Below are 26,515 nucleotides of genomic sequence, written 5' to 3'. Positions count from 1 at the left end.
AGTACCTCATTTTGAATCAATTCCACAACATGTATACCTCACAAAAAAAATCATACAATTAAAACGCTTAAGTTCTCAACTTAAATTATTGCTTGTTTACATATAAACTGGATTTCATGTACCTTACAAAACTTCAGCTTAATCAGCATGGCTAAGAAACAAAATAAAAACACATGATGATGACAGCTAAATTTGTAGTGATCTCTGCCATAAATTCTGAACACACTGTTTTTTTACCTTCCCTGTCCCCACCCCACCCCCCACCCTCCCACCCCACATCTCCCCCAATACCATAGGCCAGGGGAGTTTGAGAATAGGAATGAATATATTTCACAGACAATGCCTGTGCCAATTTTCTGAAATTCAGGATTTAGCAGTGGGTGGACATGGGATTAATAGGTTGCTGGCGCCTATTCAAACATCTAATGACATGTAAAGGGCTGACCTGGTTTCTTCCTTAAAGGTGGGGGGGGTCTGGGGATGGGGCCTTCTGGGATAAAGAAGATCTCAAAGCCAGGAGTAATGCATATTAATTTAAGTGGATTAAAAAAAAAACTCTAAATCAAGTCCATTGATAACTTAATTGGGTAGGATCAGGTGGAAGTAGAAGAGAAAATAAAGACATTTCTTCTGGCTTCATGATTTCTGCGAGACGGCTGGTTTTCTATCGTAGAAAAAAAAAGAAAGTACTTCTAAATATCAAGAGCCTGACCACAGGCTCTTTGCTGCCTGTTGAATGGAAATCCATTCCAGAAGGAGCCTTAGCGCTTTTCAAAAAGGTCCAGCTATTTTCTAAGACCTTTTATAAATTGATCAACTTAACAGGCATCTCTGTGCATACAGTGCCATCCCCAGTGACTGCCCTGCTTCTTTCCCAAATTGCAGACTTTAGCTTAAAATGTGGTTTTTCAAATGAAACCACAATTCTTTGCACCAGACTGATGAGCCAGGGAAAATCAAGTGAGAAACCAGTGTCTAGAACCAAACAGGAACAGAACAAGAGCATGGTTGTTTTCCTTAAATACATACATTTAAATACATTCAATCTGACATGGTTATGAAAATTGCCTGTCAACATTTACTTCACAGGAGAGATCTAAGTTGCACTAAGGTGAATGCAGTGAACAGACTGAGCAATGTCTGTACGCGAGCTTCAGACTGTCAGAGAAGAGGCTGCTCCTCCTGCCACAGCTGTTTTGACTCCACTTTGGGAATCAGCTGAGTTCTGTCTGCAGTTCTGATGAAGCTGACCTAGCTCCAACAAAACTGGCTTGCAGGTCAGTTGGATCAAAACAAAGGCAGCCAGCTCTTCAAACTGTTAAGAGCCCAGGTAGCTGAAGAAAGCCAGAGCCACCAGCAACCTTCAGGGTCAGCAATATTTCTGAAAAAAAGAGAGAAAGACACATGAAATATCACTGACTTTTTTATAATCAAAGTCATCAAGTTCTGCACAAATATAAATGATTACTATAGCAGAAAATCTGGATGAGTTGTACTATGTTTTTCCTGCTTTATATGCTCTTTAACATAAGAAGCAACATGTAAATACAAAATAGTCCAAGGATTATTGCAAAAGATAAAAAATTTAATCAGAAAATTGACTGATGGGGTTGGTTAAAATCTGCTAATCAAGAGGCCTGTTTCTAGTGACTACTAGGAAAAATCCTAATCTTGAAACTTTTTCCAGTATTATTTTTAGATTTAGCAGTTTTGAGGCAACAGAGTATAATCAAGAGAGCACTTAGACTTGGAGACAAAAACCTGGTTCAAAATATGCCTGTCTAAGCATGCCACATAAGCTTACTGAGGAGCAGCTTTCTCATCTATAAAAAGAGATCATATCTGTACTAACTACCTTATTAAAAAAAAAAGGCAGGGCAAGCTAGGTGGCGCAGTGGATAGAGCATCAGCCTTGGAGTCAGGGAGTTCAAATCCGGCCTCACACACTTAATAATTACCTAGCCATGTGGCCTTGGGCAAACCACTTAACCCCATTGCCTTGAAAAAAAAATCTAAAAAAATAAAAAAAAAAGGCAAGTGGTGATATAGGACTATTGTTCAAAAAAAGATTAGGGCTGGACATAAACATCTGAATTAATATCTATAAAGAGATATTAAAAAAAGGATGATAATAGAACCCATGGGAGCTGATAAGAGCAGTAAAGAGAAGAGGATCCAAAAAAGAGCTTTGGAGGATTATGAAAAAGGATTGAAGACAGAGCAGAGGAGATTGCAAAAATGGTTGGACAGGGAGGGGGAGAACCAGAAAGGAGCAGCATTATAAAACCAAGAGAAGGTGAACAATAATGTTAAAGGATACAATGAAGTCAAGAAGGAAAAAGACTGAGAAAAGATCATTAGATTTGGAAATTATGATAAAATTCCTAACTTTGAAGCTGTTTTAGTTGAATGAAGATGGAAATCAGACTGAAGGTTTCTTAGAAGCAAGGGAGAGGAGAGAAAGTGGAGACACTGCTTATAGATAGTTTTCTTAAGGGATGAAAGAATAGAAGGAGGGTTTTTTAAAAAGGATATGAGAGTCACAGGTACATTTGCAGGTTAACTAAAGATTTGAGACTGAGAGGGGGAATGATATTTCAATTCAATTCCAAAAACATTTATTAAATGCCTATTCTGTGCCAGGCATTGTTTTCTTAGGGATACACGTAAGAAAAAAGTCCCCACTCCCCCAGGAAGCTTATAACATAATGGGGAAAGAAAGTGAGGACAATCATTGGGGAAGACAGGAAGGGATCAAGGGCTAATATGTAGAACCTGGCCTTAGCAAGAAGAAGGACTATCTCTTGATCTAATGTCAGAGTTAAGGAGGAGTCAGTGGGGGAATGGTGTGAGATAATGATAAGAGGAGAAGGGGAACTCTTGATAAATGGTCACGATTTTTGCAGAGTAGAAGTGAAGGAAAAGTAGGGGCAGCTAGGGGGTACAGTGGATGCAGTGCTGGGCCTGGAGTCAAGAAAACTCATTTTGATTTAAAATCTGGTCTCAGGGGCGACTAGGTGGTACAGTGGATAGAACACTGGCCCTGGAGTCAGGGAGTTCAAATCCGGCCTCACACATTTAATAATTACCTAGCTGTGTTACCTTGGGCATTAGCTATGTGTCCCTGGGCAAGTCATTTCACCCTGTTTGCCTTAGTTTCCTCATCTGTAAAATGAGAACAAGGAAGTAGCAGATCACTCCAGTATCTTTGTCAAGGAAATCCCAAATGGTTTTCAAACTGAGAATGACTAAACAAGAAATCATTTCCTCAAATGAGAGGTTATTGTCATAGGCCGCTGCAGGAAGTTTGAGAAAAGAGGGTTTCAAAAAGTTACTCTGGAGAAAGATTAATCAATTAGGGAGTAGAATGATTACCTTGCAGTGTAGATCCATTGAAATTATGTAACAAATTTGTGGACATAATTATCAATTACAGTGGTCACAAGGGGATTTAGAATAATCCCAACCATATTACAACTCTCTCAAAAACATTCAGATAACACATCTGAAATCCCTCGCCAAGTGAAATAAAAGATCCATCAAAATATTAAATGTCATTTTACAAACTTACTTTCTACTTTAAGGGTCTAAGAAACTATTAGTTTGAACTAACTATAACAATGAACTGTGATATAACCCTTATTGTCATATTACTACAATAAGTATGTTTCTCTGAAATGTGAAAAGGAAAAAGTCTCCATTCTGTAGTCAGTTTTTTTTTGGCTAGGCCCAAGGCCACACAGCTAGGTAATTAATAAGTATCTGAGGCCGGATTTGAACTCAGGTACTCCTGACTCCAGGACCGGTGCTCTATCCACTGTGCCACCTAACTGCCCTCTGTAGTCATTTAAAAAAAATGATTCCACTGTAAAATATTTATTTTCCATCAATTTTCTGGTTAATAGCCACTTGGAGGCAGCATGGTAGAATGGATATACAGTTGGCCTTGGACCTGGTTCAAATGTCACCTCTGTCACATACAGTTGTGTGATCCCTGGTAAATCACTAAAACTTTCAGTGCCCCAGTTAACTCTTAGGACTATAAATTACTGAACACTTGGTAAAGGGAATTTCATCAAGAGGAATACTTATACCAATAAAATCAAGGTCTGGACCTGCCCCACTCTTCACTACAATACTGTAGATAAAAAACTTACTGCTCTATTTCCTAAACAAGAACAAAAGGTAATCAAGCTATTAGCCAAGGTTAAAGAAACTTTTATTATAACTAATTAAAACATAATTTTTTATTATAAATCAATAATAAAACACACTTAAATCCTTGGGTAATGATCTGATAATTTTAGGGTGACTAATACAAATATGGCTTCTTTATCCAACATAGTGAAAATGAATAACTGGGTATACAACTAATTTTGATAAGTGGAATTTATATTTTAAACATAAAAATAACTTGTCATTTAAAGCAATAATGTGTTGAAATCATTTTTAAATGGACAGGGAGGGGGAGAATCTTTTTTAAAAATAAATAGCAATTTAACTATTGTAAATCTATATACACATATATTGATTTGGTTTAATTTTATCCAGTCTCATTGTTTCAGTAATACTTAGAATAAATAATAGAATGCTAAAATTGACATCAGCAATTTTTTAGGCTTCAAAGATATAGAAGATGAAGATCACCAAACAAAATTCCTGTTGCCAACAGATGTCAGCAGAAGGATGACAAGCCCAAAGTAACTTAAGAGGCCTTGGTTCATATCTTATGGGGAAGAGGGAAGGGGTACAAAAGGCATTTCAATGTGAGATTGTCAGAGCTATAAGAATCAACAAAGGAATGTCAGGAAGGAGATATGAAAGAAAAGAAGGGATTGCTATCATCCAGACTTTGGTAAAACTAGGTGACAGCACTTAGCAAAGTTTAACTAAATTAGTTCTCATAGCAGTTCTTAAGCAAAAATAAGCTTTAAAGTATAATCCATGGTCACTAAGATCATGGGTTCAGAGGTGGGAAGAACTCCTGAGGTAGTCCCTTAATTTACAGGTTTTGAACCCATTCTTTTTGACACCAGGTGCAACACTTTAAACTATCACACACTGACTTTCACTACTGAATAGATGTTGCTGCTTGTTATCTGAACATAAAGCACTTAAATTTTTTAAAAATTTTTTTACCTCCCCAGGTTGATTGAAAAACATGAGAGGAAAGGCTGAAGAGATGCCAGGAAAAATGACTATAACCACTACAGAATGCTTCAGTGTTTAAGATCTGTGTTTAATTTACAACCTATGAAGGCAAATATGAAATAATATTCTATTTTTATTTGGTTTTGAACATCCAAATATTATTTAGGTTAAGTTAGGTCAGTCCTTACAGTAAAGCATAAAAGTCCATTATATTCTTCATTCATAAGTCATTCAATCATCAGTCAGTAAAAATTTATCAAGTGCCAAAAATGTGCCAAGAACTGTGCTAAAATCTGGAGACACAAAAAAAGAGGCAAAAACCAGTCTGGAACTCTCATATGAACAAGAATGGCACAAACACACACACACACACACACACACACACACACACACACACACACACACAGCAAGTTATACAAGGAAAAACAGGAAATAATTGAGAAGGTATTACTAAAATTAAGAAGGGTTGGGATAGAGCACACTAGTCCTGAAGTCAGAGAAAATGCCTGAAACCAAGAGATAAGATTGTCTCTATAGGCAATACCCAGGAGGCCAGTGTCATTGGATCAGAGTAGATGGTGGGGAGTTATGCATGAGAAGACTTGAAAGCTAGGAGAGGAAATTCCAAAGAGATCACAAAAAAGGTCAAAAACCCACATGTACAAAATATTCACAGCAGCTCTTTTCATAATGGTAAAGAATTGGAAATTGAGGGGATGGTCAAACAAATTGTGGTATATGAATGTGATGGAACACTATTGCTCTGTAAGAAACTATGAGGGACAGAACTTTGAATAAGCCTGGAAAGACTTGAATGAATTGATGCAGAGTGAAGTGAGCAGAACCAGAAGAACATTGTACACATGAACAACAACATGGAATGATGATCCACTCTAGTGTACTTGCTCATTTCAGCAGTACAATAACCAAAGCCAATTCTACAAGACTTGTGATGGAAAATCCCTATCCAGAGAAGGAAACATGGAGTTTGAATACTGATCAAAACTTACTGTTTGCAGTTTTAAAAATCTGAATTATAGATTGTTTTCCCCTCTCTCCTGTTTCCCCCCTTTTTTATTTGATTCTTCTTTTAAACAGGTATAATATGGATATATGTTTAACATGGCTATAAAAGTATAACCTATATGACCCTATATTAATTTGCTCTCTGACAGGGGAGGAAGGGAGGGTTGGGAGAAAAATGTGAAACTTAAAACCTTCCAACAAAAATTATTGTTGAAAATTATCTTTGAATGTAGTTGGAAAAAATAAAGAAATAAAATATAAAAAAAGCACTAGGAGGTGGCTATAAAAGGCTTTGAATGTCAAATGAAACATTTTGTTTTTGATGGGGAACCACTGGAATTTCTTGAGCAAAGGAATAACAGGGTAGGAACTATGCTTTAGCAAAATCACTTAAGTGGCTGAATGGAAGGTGGACTGCAGTGAAATCGATATTTAATTTTATGTTGAGTTTATGTTGAGTTCAGTGAATCAGTTGTTAAAATGGCACTTCTAATCAGGGTTCTCTCTAAGGTGGGTACCTGGGTACCCACCCAATGTGGAAATCACAAATTTACATTCCTTACTCTTTTTAACATTCATTTGCACAACCACATTTTCTAAGTGTCCATAGTAATATTCATTCTGTCCATAGGTGAAAAAAAAATTGATAGTCAATTTATTTATTCATTTCTTAAAACTCATTTTACTTTGATGAATGATAGATATCGTTTTTGTTACTTCAGTAAACAAACATATAACATAAAGGAAAAGGGGCCAAACAACCAGGAGTGACAAACTGTCATTTGTTTCTCTTAGTGTAACACCCCCCCACCCCCCACCCCCGGCCCGGATATTATGAATGCACTGATGTTCACTGAATGGTAAAACCAATAGGAAGCTGGGACACAAGGAATCAATAGAAATAAAGATTTCAAGGGTTATCTTATTGCCCATTTTGGAAGTCATGGAAGTAGAAGGAAAAAAAGAATAGGTATAATGAGTTCTGATTCTGCATTTATTCCAACATTGGCTGCTGTGATCACAAGGCTGCTTTTGCTCCATAAGGATAGAGGTGCTTACTGTTAAAAATGTAACATAATCTAGTTTTGTGTACCTCTTTATTTGTTCTTATCTGAGTATTACATGCATGTAATATTAAACTACCTTTCCATGTATCTTTTTGTATACTTAGTTTTTGCAAGACAATGGGGTTAAGTGGTTTGCCCAAGGCCACACAGCTAGGTAATTATTAAGTGTCTGAGGCCAGATTTGAACTCAGGTACTCCTGAGCCAATGCTCTATCCACTGTGACACCTAGCTGCCTCTTTTCTTGTATACTTAAAACAATCATTAGGGCAAGAGAACTGGTTGTTAATTTATTTGAGTTCCACCACTGGACTAAGGAAGACTTTACTCTTAGCATTACAATGATCAAAGGCAATTCCAAGAGCTTTATTTGTTTTTGGTTTTTCATCATTGTTGTTGTTTTGCAAGGCAATGGGGTTAAGTGGCTTGCCCAAGGCCACACAGCTAGGTAATTATTAAGTGTCTGAGGCCAGATTTGAACTCAGGTACTTCTGACTCCAGGGTCAGTGCTCTATTCATTGCACCACCTAGCCTCCCCTTATTCCAAGAGATTTATGATGGGAAATGGCATTCACATCCAGAGGAAGAACTATGGAGTCTGAATGTAGACCAAAGTAAACAATTTTCATTTTTTTAATATTTGTTTATGTTTTTTATTTCTCATGGTTTTTCCCTTTTGTTCTGATTCTTCTTTCCCAACATAACTAATATGGAAATTTTTAACTATAGCAGATTGCTTACTGTCTTGGGGCGGGGAGGAAGGAAAGAGAAAAATTTGGAAATCAAAATCTAAAAAAAATGGATGGTGAATATTATTGTTACATGCAATAAAAAAATAAAATACTATTAAGTGAAAAATGATGTGAAACTGAAAAAAATGAAAGGCCCTGGCAATAGACTGGATGTATGAGGAGTGGAGAACCAATGGTGTCCTCTATAGCTCTCTACATTTTTAAAAATATTTAAATATTTATTTGAATGAATAGTTTTAGCATTTTTTAGATTTCAGGATGAATTTGACACACATAAGGCAAAGGGGAGGATTTAGATAGAAAAATACAAGTTTCATTTTGGATATATTGAGTTTAATGTCTTAAACATCCAGCTTGAGACTGAAAAGTAGTTGGGAGATAGGAAATTGGAGTTCAATAGAAAGTTTAGGACATGATAGGTAGATCTGAGAATCATCAGCATAAAGAGGATAATTAAATTCATAGGAACTGATGAAATCTTCAAGTGAAGTAGTAGAGGGGATGAAAAGGATCTAGGATGTCTGAGAGATACGTACACTTAAAAGCCATAATCTGGAAGAAATTCCAGTAAAAGAGAAGGCTGAGTAATCAGATATGTAGGAAGAAAACCAGGTGAAGGTATGACTCCAGAAAATTAAAGGGCATGTTAATGAGGGGAGATTATTGGAGGCTGGAGATGGGAGCTTGTGTGTAGGAGGAATATCAAAGAGGCTAGTGTTGGATTACAGTGTGTTGAGGGAAGGGAGTAAAATATGATAAGACTGGAAAGATAGGAAGGGTGAGGTTATATAGAGCTTTAAAATGCCAAACAGAAGAATTTATACTTGCTCCTGGAAGTAATGGGAGAACCATAGGGCTCATTAATGAGTATTGTCATGGAAAAGAGAGAGAGAGAGAGAGAGAGAGAGAGAGAGAGAGAGAGAGAGAGAGAGAGACACAGATAGACAGACAGACAAGACAGACAGAGAGAGACAGAGAGAGACACACACAGTCAGAATTATTCTTTTTGCAAGGCAATGGGGTTAAGTGACTTACTTGCCCAAGATCATACAATTAGGTCATTATTAAGTGTCTGAGGCCGGATTTGAACTCAGGTCCTCCGACTCCAGGGCTGGCGCTCTATCCACTGCACCACCTAGCTGCCCCTGCTTATGCATTTTCTTCCTTAATTAGAATGTAAGATTTTTTTTAAAGGTTTTATTTATTTTGAGTTTTACAATTTTCCCCCTAATCTTACCTCCCTCCCTCTACCTGTCACAGAAGGCAATTTGCGAGCCTTTACATTATTTCCATGGTATACATTGATCCAAATTGAATGTGTTGAGAGAGAAATTATATCCTTAAGGAAGAAACACAAAGTATAAGAGATAGCAAGTTCAGACAATAAGGTATCAGTTTTTTTTCCCCTAAATTAAAGGTAATTGTCCTTGGTCTTTGTTCAAACTCCACAGTTCTTTCTCTGGATACAGATGGTATTCTCCATTGCAGATAGCCCCAAATTGTCCCTGATTGTTGCACTGATGGAATGAGTGAGTTCATCAAAGTTGATCATCACCCCCATGTTGCTGTTAGGGTGTACAGCTTTGGTTCTACTCATCTCACTCATCATCAGTTCATGCAAATTCCTCCAGGCTTCCCTGAACTCCCATCCCTCCTGGTTTCTAATAGAACAATAGTGTTCCATGACATACAGATACCACAGTTTGCTGAGCCATTCTCCAACTGAAGGACATTTACTAATAACATAAGATTCTTGAGGGCAGGGTTTGTCATTCTTTTTTTGCTTGTATTTGTATCCCAGTGACTAGTTTAGTGTCTGGACAGAATATTGAGAAGAGAGTGATAAAATGTCAAAGTCTGCAGAGAGGTCAAGGAGGAAGATTAAGAAAAGGCAATTATATTTGACAACTAAGGGATAACTGGTAACTGGAGAGGGCAGTTTTGGTGGAATGATGAAGCTGAATGCCAGATTTTTAGAGGGTTCAAAAGTGAGAGAAGAAGTAGGTATATTAACTGTAGATGTCTTTCTTGAGGTTAGCCAAGAAATGGAAGAGATACAGGACAATAGCTAGCAGGAATGGTGGGATCAAATGAGGATACATACATACATACATATATACATACATACATATATATATACACACACACACATATATCTATCTATATCTATATATCTACATCTATATATATATTTTAGGCCACAGGGAAGGAATATAATGGTTAGACAGAGACTGAGGCCTGGAGAGTGTAAGAATGATAAAGAGGGCAATCTGTTTCAGCAAAATGGGACTGGAATAAGAATTAGTAGGATTTGCCTTGTTGAGAAGTGTCATCTCTTCATGAGAGATAATAGCCTCATGCCAACCTGAAGAGAAGGTGCTTTTTCCTGTTCTTCTTTTCCGTATGAGTAAAGTGAAGCTCAGAGATTCTTATTTGCCCATAGTAACATAGTTTTAAAGTGTCAGAAGCAAGGTAAGAATGAGAACTCATGTTTTCCTATCTCCAAATTTGACTTACTATCTTTTCACTATGCTGCCTCCCAAAGACTGAAGTTACGCATCAGAATGGTTATATGTGCATATTTAATCACACATGTGTGCCTTTGCTAATATGGGTATACTCTCTTGACCAAGAGAATACTGAAATCCCCTATTATTTAAAAGACAAATTGAAAGAGTTGCTACATCTCAAAAACCGATGACCTTAAGTCACACTGATGATCCTCACTAAAGTTAGTTAGGAGGATCCCTTCCTGTAGGGTCTACAGAAGGCTATATTTTGGCATGAGCACTCAGTTTCACATCCACATCATCATAAGACATCAGAATAGAGTAGGAAAAATATTTATTTATATGTAATTATAATAACAATATACATATTTATGTGGATGCAGGTATATAGATAGTGAAAGGTATAATGACTGGACATAGTCAGGAAGACATTGGGTCTTCACTCTGCTTCTGACACATAAATAATAGCTGTGTGACCATGGTGTATCACAGCCAACTCTCGAAGATTCCAAGTTAAAAAGTAATTACTGATCTGCATCAGTGGAAAAGGTTCCTATTACAGATGAAATCATAAGTCAGGACCAAAAGTTATATGGGCATGTATAATACATACAATACATAGAGAGTATTTGAAGGGCATAAACAAAACACATTTAGAGAATTATCTAGGAATAGTTGTCTCTCTCTTTCCCTTCCTTTATTAGAAACTTAACTTAGGAAAAATCATAGCATGTGCTAATAAAGCATGGTGCCCCCAAAAACTGTTTCTGAAGCTTAAAGACAATTTTTTTTAGGTTTTTGCAAGACAAATGGGTTAAGTGGCTTGCCCAAGGCCACACAGCTAGGTAATTATTAAGTGTCTGAGGCCGGATTTGAACTCAGGTCCTCTTGACTCCAGGGCTGGTACTCTATCCACTGTGCCACCTAGTTGCCCCTAAAGACAATTCTTTTAAAAAAATAAGTTTTTGGGGAAGGGTAGATCTTCCTACTTTTATTTATTTTTTAAATTTCAGTTTTATTCTATTATCATTTCTGAATTTGCTTCTTCCTACCTGTTCCACTGACTGAGAAGGCAAGGAAAATAAAACTTCCCACAAATGTGATTAGTCAGACAAAATAAATTTCCACCCTAGTCATTAACAAAGAAAAAAAAAAAAAGAAAAATATACTTCAGTCTGCACTCTGAAATCATCAGTTCTCTATCTGGATAGAGAATCTTTAAAAGTGTTTGTAAATATTGTCTAAATTTTTATAATACTGTATAAATTTGTATAATTTTTTGTAATATTGTATAAATTTTTCTCATATTTAGTTCATTTTACTCTTCATCATACAAAACTTTCCAGCATATTCTGAAATCATTATCTTGATTATTTTTTTTTTATTTTAGATTTTTCAAGGCAATGCAGTTAAGTGGCTTGCCCAAGGCCACATGGCTAGGTAATTATTAAGTGTCTGAGGTTGGATTTGAAGCCAGGTACTCCTGACTCCAAGGCCGATTTTCTATTCACTGCGCCACCTAACCGCCCCCTATTTTCTTCATTATTTCTTATAATCCTTAGTAGCATTCTATCACCTTCAAATACCTTTAACTTGATCAACCATGGTAAATGATGGCCCCTCCTCAGTTCGAATTCTTTGCCACCATGAAAAAGAACTGCTATAGATATATTTGTGGCCATGGGTCTTTCTTCTTTTTTTTTATGTCTCTAGGTATAGATCTAGTAGTGGTACACCTGGGTCAAAGATATGAATGCCTACTTTATTAGCTTTTGGGACACTGTTCCAAATTGTTTTTCAAAAGTCTAAGTTCCACTAACAGTATATTAACTTATCTATTTTCCCAAAGGTAGTTAAATATTTGTCATTTTTCTTTTTCTTTTTTGTCCTCTGACAACTTGATAGGTATGAAATTGTATCTCTGAATTACTTTTTTTTTTTTTAGTTTTTTGCAAGGCAAATGGGGTTAAGTGACTTGCCCAAGGCCACACATCTAGGTAATTATTAAGTGTCTGAGACTGGATTTGAACCCAGGTACTCCTGACTCCAGGGCCGGTGCTTTATCCACTACGCCACCTAGCTGCCCCTCTGAATTACTTTAATTTGTATTTCTCTATTTTGTGATTTAGAGCATTTTTTTCATATGGTTAAAGTTTGGGTTTCTTCTGCAAATTGTCTATCCAAATCTTTTGACCATTTATCAATTGCAGGATGACTCTGATTCTCCTTACTTTTAAAAAGTCACAATTTTTCGTTATTGTCAAGTTATCCACAGTTTTCCCCATTTAATATGCTACCTAGAATACGAACAGGTTTGGTACCAAGCATTAATTATTCTATTGTTTCTAAAAAAAATAGAATATATCATAAGTACCTACTTATCTTCCTTAAAAACTAACTTTATGATTCAGTAAAAGCAGACAATTATATTTTCCTAATATAGCTAGCCCTTTGTTATGCCAAATAAAATTAAATGAAAACTAATAATAGATATAATATATGCCACTCTGAGTTAAAACTAGGATAAGTTCTACATCACAATCAATTAAAAATAATTAAAACTCATTACATATTCAAACCTACTTATAAAATCCCAAGTTATGAAAAAAATGGTAACATGTAGACTTTAGATTGGGAGATGACAATACATCAAATTTCATCTTTCAAACATCTATAGCTCACATTACTAACATATTCATTTGTTTCTTCATTCTTTCTTACCCGTGTTGCATCTCCCTCCTGCTTAATCATATCCATCCCAGGCAGCTGGTTTGGAAAAAGATTGCCTCCCCTCATAGCAGGGTCATTCACCTAGTGGAAACAAGACAGTGAAGTAGCTGAATTTAGATGGCTGTCTGCATGTGTCAGGATTTCACAGAACATTCTAACATTCTCTTTCAGAAAGTGAATATTAAAGTGAACAAATGTGAAAGTATTCTAGTACTCCTTTATCACACACACACACACACACACACACAGCCCTTTAAAATTCAATTTAACTTTAAAATTCCAATGATAGGGGTGGCTAGGTGGATAAAGTTGGATAAAGCACGGGCCCTGGAGTCAGGAGTACCTGGGTTCAAATCCGGTCTCAAACACTTAATAATTACCTAGCTGTGTGGCCTTGGGCAAGCCACTTCACCCCATTTGCCTTGTAAAAAAAAAAACCCTAAAAGAGACAAAAAACCAAAAAAAAAACCCCAAAATTCCAATGATAAACTATTTGTCAGACATTAAAATGATGCCTTATGCTTATATGGTAAAATACAGTTTACAAAACTAATTTTGAAGTCACCTTATTTGATTCTCACAATGGTTCTGTGAGGTAGGTGGGGCAAGTGTTATTTCTATTTTCTAGAGGAAGAAACAGATTTAGAGATTAGACATGACTTGCCTATGGACAAGTTAGTGGAAGGCTGGGAATGAAATCTAGCTAGAAGCAGATCATTTTTATGTTTTATTAAGTTCACTTTGCAGCTGACTCTAACCAAGCTAGTGAGTCATGTCAGGTTTTGGGCCAGTTATTCACTGTCAAGTACAATTAATTTGTGAATATTAAAAAAACACACAACTGACTTTTTCCTAAGTCTATTCTGACAAAATAATTTGATTATTAAAATATATAAAAATTGTCTAGATGCTAATGAATACTTATAGTTGGGTAACTTTTAGGGCATTCACACTAACTTTTGATTGGGGGGTGGCATTTAAATTACAAGAGATTTGAAACCAATTCATACCCCTGACAATCTTTTTAAATTCCTTTCTGAACTATTTATATGCTATGCTGGTCTATGTGAGGAAGGTGTTTCTTCACAGACCCGATTCTTGGAAATTCACATTTTTTCAAATCACAACAGTTTAAATTACTTATTTAAGTTTTTCATTTAATCACATAAAGACTTATTAAGTACATAGTACTGCGTTAGGCAAACATGGAGCTTCTAGTGGAGCATGATAGAAGGGGGCCATGTGCACTGCAACACTTCTCATGACTTCATGTCTCTTTTTTTTCCATATACTAAATAAGAATAATAATCCTGTCACATGAAGTGTGATATTTAAGTAACAAAGTACATCATGTTTGTAAGAAAATATTTTCTAGAAGCTGAGCACTAGTTTCCTCTTTACCTGCTGAATTCCAACCCTAAGCTTTAAAACCTTTTTCCTCAAATAAGTTTTCCCTGTTCACCCAGGGTTATCAATAAGGAACTTAAATAATGACCTTCCACATCATACTTCATACAGCACAAGCATAAACTCTCTAAAGCACCTATTTTATAGTACAATGTAGTAAATTAACAATTAGACAAGTCCCATGAAAGCAGGGATTATCTCATTAAATTTTACTATCTCTACCAGGGTTAGCACAGTGTTCTGCATGAAATAGGCATTCAGTAACTGTTGACTGAACAAAGTGTAAGTTAGCTTTTTTTAAAAATTAAATTGGTTATAAAATTGTGAATAGTGTGCAGATTTCCATTTCCCTTGCTCTCCAGAATGCCTCTTTGCCAATATGTCAATATTTTGAGTTGAGGCAAGGCAAAGTAAACTTAAGTTATAAACTAAAGAGAACATAATTGTAAGCAGACATTTGCTAAAATGAAAAATCCTATTCGTGACTCCAAAGTCAAAAAAATGTTTTTGTATTATCTGTACCACTATTTCGATCAGGGAACTAATACAGAGTGAAGTGAGCAAAACTAGGAAAACAATTTATAAAACGACATTAACATTTTAGAGAAAAACTACTTGGGAAAACTTTAGGACTTTAGATTAATGCAGTGATAAAACAAACGTCCAGAGAAGGATCAAGATTAATCACGTCACCTCCCTCCTGTCAGAGATATAATGAACTTAAAATAAAGAATTAGACATATAGCTGAGGACATGGTCAATGAATATTTGTAATGAGAGTTTTGTTTTTAAAAAATCTGTTCAATGGCAGCTGAGGGTGGAGAGAAGGAATAGTGGTGAAAAAAATAAAAAATGTTCACAAAAAATATATAACTAAAGTACTTTAAAAATGTAAAGTAGACTACAAAGATACCAAAAGTAGAATGACTGTCACAGTTTGGAAAATTCACTTTCTTAACCTCTTTTAAGGCAAGGGTGGGGGACCTCTGATCCATGGACTATATTGGTTTGGCATTGCCAAAGGATCCACAGGTGGAACTGAAAATCCAATAAATCTAGGAGGTGAATTAATTAAATGTCTGATTAAATGATGTTATAATTATTCAAATGGCCCTTGGCAGAAGAAAGGTTTCCTACCCCTGGTTTTAAGGGATTTACTAAAATAATACAAGCAATAGGAAAATTAAGGATGACTTTTTTATTTTTTTTAAGAATGACTTTTAAAAAAATTCTTCTGCAGATAAAGAAGATTTTTTTATATGTTCATTTAATCATTAATAAGCATTCTGTTAGCCTTACTGATAGCCTCTTCAAATAAACTTGGAAGATAAGGACCTATAAGATGTACTTATAAGAGAACAAGACAAAGCTAGAAGCTGAGATTCTGTCGCTGCTATGCTATTTCTCCTTCAGCACTCACCTGCTCAGGACCCATGGAGGACAACCCTGACGTAGGCACAGAGGTCACTGAGGTCATGCTGATCTGTCCTGTCATCTGATTCATGTTGTTCATACCACTTGTATTAGTCGCCATGGAGACACTGATGTTCATATTGTTATTGTACATGCTGGTGTTTGCTTGTTGTCCAAAGTGTGGTGGGGACTGTTGTGAAAACATGCTGAAAAAATGAGAAAGACTGAAATTACATATATATGCATACACATAAAAATAAATGCTCTTAAAAATTTGACTACAAGACTTTATAAATATACTTTTCTTAAGCATTTATCAGTTGCTGAAAATATGACTCTAACTTATTTCAATGAGAGGGGTAGGAGATAACAGGGAATAGATATTGGGCCAAGGAGATGTAAGGCAATGTGATGGATGGTATTATGAAGATCAGGTCATAACTGTTCTTCACAGACCTTCCATGGGGCTTAAGGGTGGTCACAGGTTGACATTTACTCTAAAATATATAGGGTTTAACTAGTTTTGTTTCCTGCACTGGAGTGCTTTTATTTTTTTTGCAAGGCAATGGGGTTAAGTGGCTTGCCCAAGGCCACACAGCTAGGTAATTATTAAGTGTCTGAGGCCAGATTTGAACTCAGGTACTTCTGACTACAGGGCCAGTGCTCTATCCACTGTGCAACCTAGCCGCCCCTATTGGAGTGCTTTTTAAAAAACACAGGAAAAGATGGACAACATCTAGGTCTTCCTTTTCTCCAGTTAACTCAAGTTAACTGGAGTTTTCTTTTCTCAAGTTAACTCCATGCAAAATAATTTTTTGAATTAATTTTTGAATAAATAAATTAACAGTGAAGAAGACAATATACTGGATCTTATTCTGGCTAAATTCAAGTATGTATAAAGTTCTTTCTGCTCTAGAGAAAATAGCATGAAGTAAAAGTGAAGAAGAATGGTGGACAAACCATAATTAAAGCACAGCTAAACTTTACAATCAAGACCAACTATCTTCTATATACTGTCTACATTATTATATGGTCAGAGAGACAGAACATCAACTACATCCTTTTACCTGTTTCCACCCATATTTCCCTGTGCCCACCCATTCATCTCTGAAGAGGACTGATAGGCAGGGTTGGCCTGAGACTGTTGGATCATGGGACTCTGGCTGTGTGCCATTCGAGGGGACATCAAGGGACTCTGGGGAGTTGTTGCCCCAGTGAAGCCTGGATCAGGCTGCTGACTTATTCCTAGAAATGAAAAGAAGAAAGCAAATAGATAGTTAGCAATGCTGGGTTGGGTGGAAAAAAGAGAATATTTCCAATTAAATACTTATACATAATTACTTTCAAGTGACTGATAATACTTTGGCTAATTACATGTCCTTAATAAAAGATTGCACAATGACATTAAAAAAACTAAGAAAAAATTCAACTTTTTGACATTTCTATTTTGTAGAAGTTAAAGAAGCAGTATTAAGTTTTTACATTAACTACTAAGGCCAGACTTAGACAAAAGAAAAAAAATATTTCTCTTGCCATTTTCCATGCCTAACCTTGTCTTACGACTGTAGCTAACTTCAGTGGATGCTAGAGCCTAAATGGTGTTTTCATAATATCTATTAGGCACATTTAGGATGGATTACATTAAATTAATCAATACACAAATCTTAGGCCCCACACTGTCTATTCATTTGCAATTGTTGAGAAAAATATGAAATTACCTTTTAAAGTTAGCCCAAGCAACATGTACATAAATTAAAGAACATTGAAAGATGAGCTGTATATGCACAATCCTCTCCATGACCTGAAAAGTTAACTCTTCTTTGTTAAGTGTGAAACACTATACAGATTTAAGTTACTACTATAGTACTACTCAATTATGAGAAAGATTTGTGATTGCATTAGCTTGGGAAACTGCAGATTCACAAAGTTCTTCCTCCAATGCAGATCTTAATCTGCTGATGTTCTGGGAAGGTTCTTAGACATACAGCTTAAATGACCGACCCAGGGACACATAGTTTACCAAATGTAAATTAGCAACATTTGAGGGTAGCAGTTTATGTGCTATCTTATACTACCTCCATCAATTACTATTTTTTTTTCTTTTAGGTTTTTGGCAAGGCAAATGGGGTTAAGTGGCTTGCCCAAGGCCACACAGCTAGGTAATTATTAAGTGTCTGAGACCGGATTTGAACCCAGGTACTTCCTGACTCCAAGCCAGTGCTTTATCCACTATGCCACCTAGCCGCCCCACCATCAATTACTATTATCACTAAAATTTCAATACATAGCTACAGTTGAACTGAAAAAAAGGAATTTTTATTTGTTTTTATTTTTAGACTTACCCTATGGTCAAGCAATGGGGTTTTTCTAGTCACATATTTGAAAAACCACCACTGAATTAAATGAATTGAAGTTGAATAGACATACATCATTAAAGAACACTAAAAACTTCAATGAATGTAAGCATATAAACACACATATATACACACACATAGTATATATATACACATACATGGTATATAAAAATAATTTAAAACATCTACTCAAGACTAACTTCTTTTATCTTTATTATAATGGCTGGTTTTGACAGCTGAGTAAAGTTTAAGAAAAAAACAGCCAAATTTTGAAAAATGTTCTCATTTCGTATAAATGAAAGCAGAGCTAAAATTCTAATTGGACTCTACAAAAACATCATACAAGGAAGGAGTTGAATTTTTCAGAACATGGTATTGAGGATGGTATATAAGAAGGGAAATAGGAGAAATTTTAATGTTAGGTTGATCAAATTCGTGCTCAGCATATTAGTACAACACGCATTTATAATTAGTAACCAGATGATATATAAAATGAGATCAAAGTTTAAAAAAATGTCTTTTTTGTTCCTATAATGAAGCAAGAATCGTAAAACTTTGTAAACACAAAGATTACAGAGTTCTGGTAAACTCTAGGAAAAAAAGATTATTTTAAAAATTAAGTCAATATAATTAGCTAATTCTGTCAATAATTAAACTTAATTTAATATTGATACATGCATACAAGGTATTAATATTCACAACATTACATATCTGATAACTAATCTCTTGAGAATGACATTCAAAAACAAATCAATATTAAGGTTATCCATGGTAGTATTTAATAATTCTTATTTACAAAAGATGTGAGTATATTTTTGATATCTTATTTATGAGAAATTAGTTTCTTTCCCTACTGCATATAGTTGGAGAAATATATTGATTTGTTTGAGTCAGACTCAGAGACTTAAAAAAAAATATTTATATTATATATATATATTTGTGTAAAGACACAGTCAGACACATAAATTATAAATACTGTATTTATACACACACACACACACACTCATACATGAACACAGACCCACACATACATACATTCATTCATATGCACTCACACACACGCTGTACACACACACTTACTTCGGTCATTCTTAAAGTAAGACCTGCACTCAGAGAAAAGGAGGTACCTGAGCTGGGAAACTGGAAGGTATTGTGCTGCATTTGGGGACTCATGACAGGCCCAAACTGTCCTCCCATGTTTCCCATCAATCCCTGGTTAGCCAGATTCATCTGGGAGCCATGCAAGGAGCTGTGAGAGAGGAGCTGTGACCCAGGACTGGGGGACACTGGGGAGAAAGGACTTGTGAAAGGTGGTGGGGATGTAAGTCCAGTACCGTAGTTTGGAGGAAATGGAAACTGCTGGGCAGTTGCCTGGGGAATCCTGGGGTTGCTCATAGTTGCTGGTATGCCACCAGAGGCTACCATGCTTGGTGTCATATTCAAGCCTTGTCCTCGCATCATCAGAGTTCGTTGTTGGACTTGCTGCTGTTGATGCATTTGTCTTTGCCGCAAATGTTGGTTCAGGATCTCTCTCTGTCTCTGGGCCAGCATCTGTGCATTAATGGGTCCCTAAAACAAGGGAAGGTGGTCAATATTGGGTTTAGGCACAATCCATATATACTACACACTAGATGTGAAGCAGGTCCTCTATACTGTCTCAAATAAAATCACAGAAGTGGTCAAGAAAGTCAGCATTCTGATCCAAGTTCCACAGAAACCAAATGGTTACCAGAAGTATCACATAAACCTCATGGTCTCACAGATCATAAGAATTTCTCCAATAAACCCTGCTGATGCCAGGTTAGTGTCTCACTATAAATATTTGGAGGTCTCAAAAAGTGAACAATTAGGCTTTTAAATACTATTGTGTTCTTCCAGACAGGTCCCTAAAAGCAGAGGTTAGACAGAGGGAGGAGGTGGTGAGAAGAGAGGAGATGACAGGAGGGACAACATAAGGAAAGGAAATTAGAATGGAACAGAGAGGGAATAGAACAAATGGTGATAGCCAGAGGAGGGACGAGGCATAAGGAACAGGTGTAGGCGGCTAAATGGGTCCTAACTATAGCATTAGGGATTATGTTTATATTGGAGAAGATAAATTCTGTAGCAGTCAGGAGAATGGGAAAGCAAGTGATGGGAGGATAACCAAATGATAATACACATTCAGTGTGGTCAATTTTTATATCCCATGACTTAACAGGTTACTATGCCCAGGATATCAAAGAGGAAGAATTGATCAACATCATTAGGGACAAAATAGGTAAGTATTAAAATAGAAGAATTTTGTAGCTTCCGCTCCCTCACCTGTGTTGGTACTCCAGGCCTCAGGGTCAGGTTCATATTGGAGACATTGCTGATTTGATTCATAAGTGGCTGGCGATTCTAAATGCACACATATACCAAACATAAAAAGTTGGAAAGAATACATTTTATTTCAGCCCTGTTAAAAAATTTACAAGCTGCAGTCAGAGTGCAAGCTTTAACATAGGGTCTAAAAAAATAAAATCATATTACTGGCAGCTGAACTCTCTCAGGATTCTTAATCCTGGAGTTTCCACACTGCTTACAATTTAGAAGGTACTTTGAAATATCTGATGATTAGAAATATTCAATAATTCAAAGTATCCAAGTGGAAGGGGAAGAAGAAGATGATTAGAAAATGTGGCCAAGGGTAAAAGATACGGTCTAATAAATACACTAAAAATGAGACTTGGATTTGGCTGTGCTACAGAAAATGTTCAGTGGTGCTATTTCAATAGTAAGTTGTAAGTCGTATATAGTAAAAAGAAACATTCTCCTTTACTAAATATCATGTGATCTCATATATATATGTATATACATACATATATATATATATATACACACACACACATATATATGTATATATTTGCTTTTTCATGTGGCAGGATCTTGTTACCTATTAGCAAACAAGGGCCATATAAATTCTGAAGTGAGGTTTTTTTTTAAAAGAGAACCACCTTCTCCTGAGCCTCAAACTATGTCATGAACTGGGACTAAGCCAGAAAGGAAAAGATGGAAGAGAGAAAAGAGAAAAAAGCAAAGTGGGTAGAGGATGGGGAACTGTTAGGGCCAACTGGAGTAGTTTTCACTTTTTCAGAAGAAGTAAACTGATACTGAGGTCCTTCAACACCAGCCACCTAAAGTTCTGATGTATCACATATATGCAAAATAAAATAACATACCTGCTGTGCTTGAAGTCTATGCTGGAGTTGAAGTCTCAGTTGATTGGGCTGGTTCTGTACTATGCCAGTTGGCCTAAGACCTGGTCTAGGTTGCATACGTAGTGTGGCATAACTTGGCCGTTGTCCTAGTGTATGAAAGTTAGGATCTTGCATGGGTGTATAGCTACCCGGCGCCATTTGAGCCTGAGATGCATATTGTTGAGGAAAAACTGGGGGTTTCTGCTCAATGATGAGGTTGGATTCTTGACTTGAGAATGGCTCTGGATCTACAGCTTGGCTCTATGAGAAATACAAATAATAGTAATTAAAAAAAACCCTAAAACTAATGTCTCTGAAATATTCACACACTCTTCCAAGTCTCATTTGTACAGGGAGATAACTTGTGCTCTTTATTTTGTTTGTTTGTTTTTTATTTTTTGGATTTTTTGTAAGGCAAAAGGGGTTAAGTGATTTGCCCAGGGTCTCACAGCTAAATAAGTATTAAGTATCTGAGGTCTGGTTTGAACTCAGGTCCTCCTGACTCCAGGGCTGTTGCTCTATTCACTGTGCCACCTAGCTTCCCCGGATGACCTGGGTTCTTAAAAGCAATGCTAAGTAGAAAGCAAGCTCTGGCAGCTTTTAACCAATCTGAAAGAATATAAACAGAAAGCCTTGAAGAGGGGCAGCTAGGTGGCGCAGTGGATAGGGCACCAGCCTTGGATTCAGGAGTACCTGAGTTCAAATGTGGCCTCAGACACTTAATAATTACCTAGGCGTGTGGCCTTGGGCAAGCTACTTAACCCCATTGCCTTGAAAAATCTAAAAAAAAAAAAGCCTTGAAGAGACACTGTTCACAAGAATGGCAATTAACATTTTTAGCCACAACAATTCATGAAGTTGGGTGGTAAATAGTGAATTCTTATAGTGCTGAAGCCTATTATTCCAGTGTGGTATTTGCATTTAAATCTAATCTCTCTCCAAGAAATTAATTTTTATTTTGGAAAAAAAAATCTTTCCTTTTTAATTTTACAAATTAAGAATTCATTTGATGATTAACATTACTTCTTTTAAAATGAATTTATTCATCTTTTTTGTAAGGTAATGGGGTTAAGTTATTTGCCCAAGGTCACAAAGTTAGGTAATTATTAAGTGTCTGAGGTTGCATTTGACCTCAGGTCCTCCTCACTCTAGGGTCAGTGTTCTATCCACTGAAGCACCTAGTTGCCCTAAGAGGAATATATTCTTTGGGAGAAGTAGTACAGTCAAAGTTTAATGGGAAGATGAATGAAAATTTAGTCATATGAGGTGAGGAATTATGGATAGCTGGAGCAGAATAATGGGTTTCCTGAGGGCAAAGGGAGTTAAGTGAAAGAGAAACATTTGGGATAATTTGTAATTTTTCCTTGGGCTCTAGTAATAGCTGCTGGGCAGCCAATGAAAAGTATCTCTGTCTGACCCAATTACCTGTCTCTCCTCACCAAAAAAAAAGAGATGCTTTCTATCCTATCCTTACTTTCTATTACAGGAACATAATATGTAACCTCAATGCTTGGAGTCTAACATTTTGTGAATCCAAACTAGGACATATTATTTAATAAAGTATAAATTCTTTTGCAGGGCCTCTTTCTGTATAGTTATACTGTATACTTTCTTTACTTGATATGGTTAATTTTATTTGAAACTGATGCAAACATATCTCTACAGATTTTGGTAATAAAGAACAATGCAAGATCTGCTTCATTCCAGGAAAAAATTTTCAAAAGTAGGTAGTATTTGTAAACAGGAGAGAGTATTCTTTTGGGCTATCTTTTTTTTAAAAAAAAAACATTTTAATGATAATGACAAGTACTGTGATGCAATAAAGCACCATCTTAATTTATTTTCTGATAGCTCATATTGTAGCCTCATCATGGTTTAGAGATGACTTTTGAGTCTTAAAAGGATATTTCTAGAGGAGAGGCATAAATTGTGGTAGATCCTTCCCTCCCTCCCTTCCTTCTTTCTTTCTTCATTTATTTTTGCAAGGCAATGGGGTTAAATGACTTTGCCCAAGGTCACATAGCTAAAGTCTGAGGTCAAATTTGAACTCAGGTCCTCCTGACTCCAGGACCTGCACTCTATCCACTGTGACATTAGTTATCCCAGATTCTACCACTTTAGAAAACTTTTGATCTTGTGAGACTGCTGTCTGAGACCAACCTGGCTAAGAAAGAAAGACGTTTCTCACTAGTAAGATAAAGGCAAAAAATTCTTTGCAAAGACAATTTAAGAAACAAAGAAAATATCTTAGTTGTTTATCTTCCTTTTGCTTCTGAATAAAAATGGTACAAGTGTAGGAAAGGAGACCAGAAATGTAAAGAATCCTACAATGTTTAGGCTTTCTGTACACATTAACTTAATTAAAGGTGTGCTAACTTTGAGACCTCTATTTAAACACCAATGAACTGAACATACAAGGACTAAATCATAACAATGTTAATGTTCTCAAGATAAATGAAACTAGGAGACAAAAAAAGTTTTTTAAAAAAGGATGTGTCAAGAGTTTTGATTAAATTACACCTCATATAACATGCTACACAGAATAAGGGAAAAGCAGTATATGGATGGCTGAGTGAAGAAAAGATGGCTGTGGATTCAGGAAAACCCTGATTTCAAATCCTTCTTATGTATAATGTACAAAATCAATCTGCCAATTTAAGCCACCTAATTTCTACATTAGTGATCCCTTATGCTGATTGTAATCAAAGATCCAGTCTAGAACCAAGAAAAAAGGAGGAAAATAAAGTATGTCCACATAAAATATAGCTAATTTTCCCTAAATCAACTGGAACAGATACATTTAATGGTGATATTGATTTGTTGTCTATAGTTCCTTTCAGCATAATATAGTTTTCATGTTTATTAATCTTTTTCTATGTAGTAAATTTTTGTTTTTTGCTTTGCATGATAGCAAAACTGTAACTTCTACTAGTTTGTGGCAAATTTTGTAATAGTTCCCCATTTTTAGGAGGGGGCTAGGCTATGAAGGACTTTAACTGAACAACGGAATTTTATAGTTATCTTGTAAGAAATAGGGAGCCACCAGTTTCTTGGGTAGGAGGGTGGGATGGCATGGTAGGATCTGTACTTTTGGAAAAATCACTTTGGGGACTAAATGCAGGCTGGATTGGAGTGGGGAAAAACTTGAGGCAGGACACTCACCAGCCTACTGTGATCATCCAAGTATATGAGACAGTAAGGGCTGCACTAGAGTGGTGGCAGGGTCAGAGGAGAGAAGGGGGTGAAATGGAGGGATATTTCAATTGTGAAATAGACAGGCATTGGCAACAGTTTGGACATGAGGGTAGAAGATAATGTGAAATGGAGATGAGACCTAGGTTATGAGTCTGAAGGACTGGAAGGATGATGTTCTCTACAGTAATAGGGAAGGCAGGAGCTGAGGAGGGTTTAAGGAGAAAGATACTAAGTTCCATTTTGGACACTGTGAGTTTAAGATGTCTACTGGACTACTTGTATGAGATGGATGAAAGGTAGTTGGAAGGATCAAGTGAAGGTTTTCTGAGGCTAGGAGAAGGCAGCCTTACTGGTCTTTAGGTTGTAGGGAATGTGCTAGTAGAAAAAAAAGAGACTGAAAAGTAAGTTTAAGAGTGGGAATGACAGAGGAGGCAAACTGTTGGACAGACAAGATGGAATGGAATGATTTATTTAGAAAAAGACAGTAAGTTCGGGGCGGCTTGGTGGCACAGTGGATAAAGCATAGGCCCTGGAGTCAGGAGTACCTGGGTTCAAATCCATTCTCAGATACTTAATAATTACCTAGCTGTATTGCCCAAGCAAGCCACTTAACCCCATTTGCCTTGCAAAAACCTTAAAAAATTTTTTTATATAAAAATCTAAGAGAACATAATAGAAACTTAAATCTCATTTCAAATAACTAAAAATGCTTAAGATATTTGGGTCTTGATCTATCAAAAGCCAAAAAAAAAAAAAACCCAATGCTTGTAAAAACTGCAGACAGTGAACTTTTCTAAGATATGAACCTCTTTTATTGGTCAGATTATATCTAGCATAACATCTTAGAATATTAATAGTAACAGAAAACACTAGGCATTTTCGTTAAGTAAATTTTATTACATATAATTTCTCCCAATGAAATAGACAAAGGAAGCCAAATTTCCAAAATTATTAGTCATGTTTCTTCAATTTAATTCAAACTATACTTTAGATTTATTTTATAATATAAAAAGAATTCAGAAGTGGCTAGGTGGTGCAGTGGATAGAGCACCAGCCCTGGAGTCAGGAGTACCTGAGTTCAAATCTGGCTTCAGACACTTAATAATTACCTAGCTGCGTGGCCTTGGGCAAGCCACTTAATCCCATTGTCTTGCAAAAATTAAAAAAAAAAAAAAGGAATTCATTGGGTTTGATGAACTCAAGTAAGAAATACCTATAAGTGAGAAAAAGGAGATTAATATAGCACCTAATAAAGTGACATCATTCCTGATGAGCCACAGCATAATTTTATTTTAACATTAACTCATTTAGCAAAGGATCAAATATTCTAAAGTAAAAATAATGACTATCAAGACAGTAATTTCATATTCTGAAACACTTAAAATTTGAAGTAAAAGTAAAGTTAAAAATACTCATATAGCAACACTTAGCTTTTATTCCCCCCCCACGATTTATTTTAGGTCATAACTTTATATTAGAGTAATTTATTTTCCTATTTCTGATGTTCTCAATATGAATGGACACATCTTAACTCCTACTTATTTCTGCTGAGCACTGGGAGTAATGATAAAACTATCTTTTTAAAAAAGTTTTATAAGATTTACTCATCATCTCTTTAATAGATACCAATGACAGGAAGAAGAAATCTGACTTTTAACTAAGAAATAGATAACACAGCCTGAGTTATTTTT

General features: G+C 36.0%; 1 protein-coding gene across 10 annotated transcripts in view; it reads right to left on the bottom strand.

The window, feature by feature from the left end:
- Positions 1-278: 278 nt before the first annotated feature.
- The window catches only part of NCOA2 (nuclear receptor coactivator 2), a 361,814-nt gene continuing 335,577 nt past the window's right edge, over positions 279-26,515 (bottom strand). For 8 of the 10 annotated variants that reach the window (XM_074207060.1, XM_074207059.1, XM_074207058.1 and 5 more), the window contains 7 exons: positions 21,612-21,890; positions 20,713-20,790; positions 19,536-19,977; positions 17,122-17,299; positions 16,062-16,260; positions 13,226-13,315; positions 279-1,381 (listed from right to left, as the gene is read on the bottom strand). In XM_074207060.1, coding sequence (XP_074063161.1) covers positions 1,370-1,381; positions 13,226-13,315; positions 16,062-16,260; positions 17,122-17,299; positions 19,536-19,977; positions 20,713-20,790; positions 21,612-21,890 — 1,278 coding nt within the window. In that variant the 3' untranslated portion in view covers positions 279-1,369. The remainder of the gene's footprint in view (positions 1,382-13,225; positions 13,316-16,061; positions 16,261-17,121; positions 17,300-19,535; positions 19,978-20,712; positions 20,791-21,611; positions 21,891-26,515) is intronic. The other 2 variants (XM_074207067.1, XM_074207065.1) reach the window with 2 other exon arrangements.

This window comes from Macrotis lagotis, chromosome X (genome assembly GCF_037893015.1).
Source record: "Macrotis lagotis isolate mMagLag1 chromosome X, bilby.v1.9.chrom.fasta, whole genome shotgun sequence".
Classification (NCBI taxonomy): Eukaryota; Metazoa; Chordata; class Mammalia; order Peramelemorphia; family Peramelidae; genus Macrotis; species Macrotis lagotis.
Note: the sequence above shows the minus strand (reverse complement) of the source record. Positions and strands in the feature narration are given on the sequence as shown.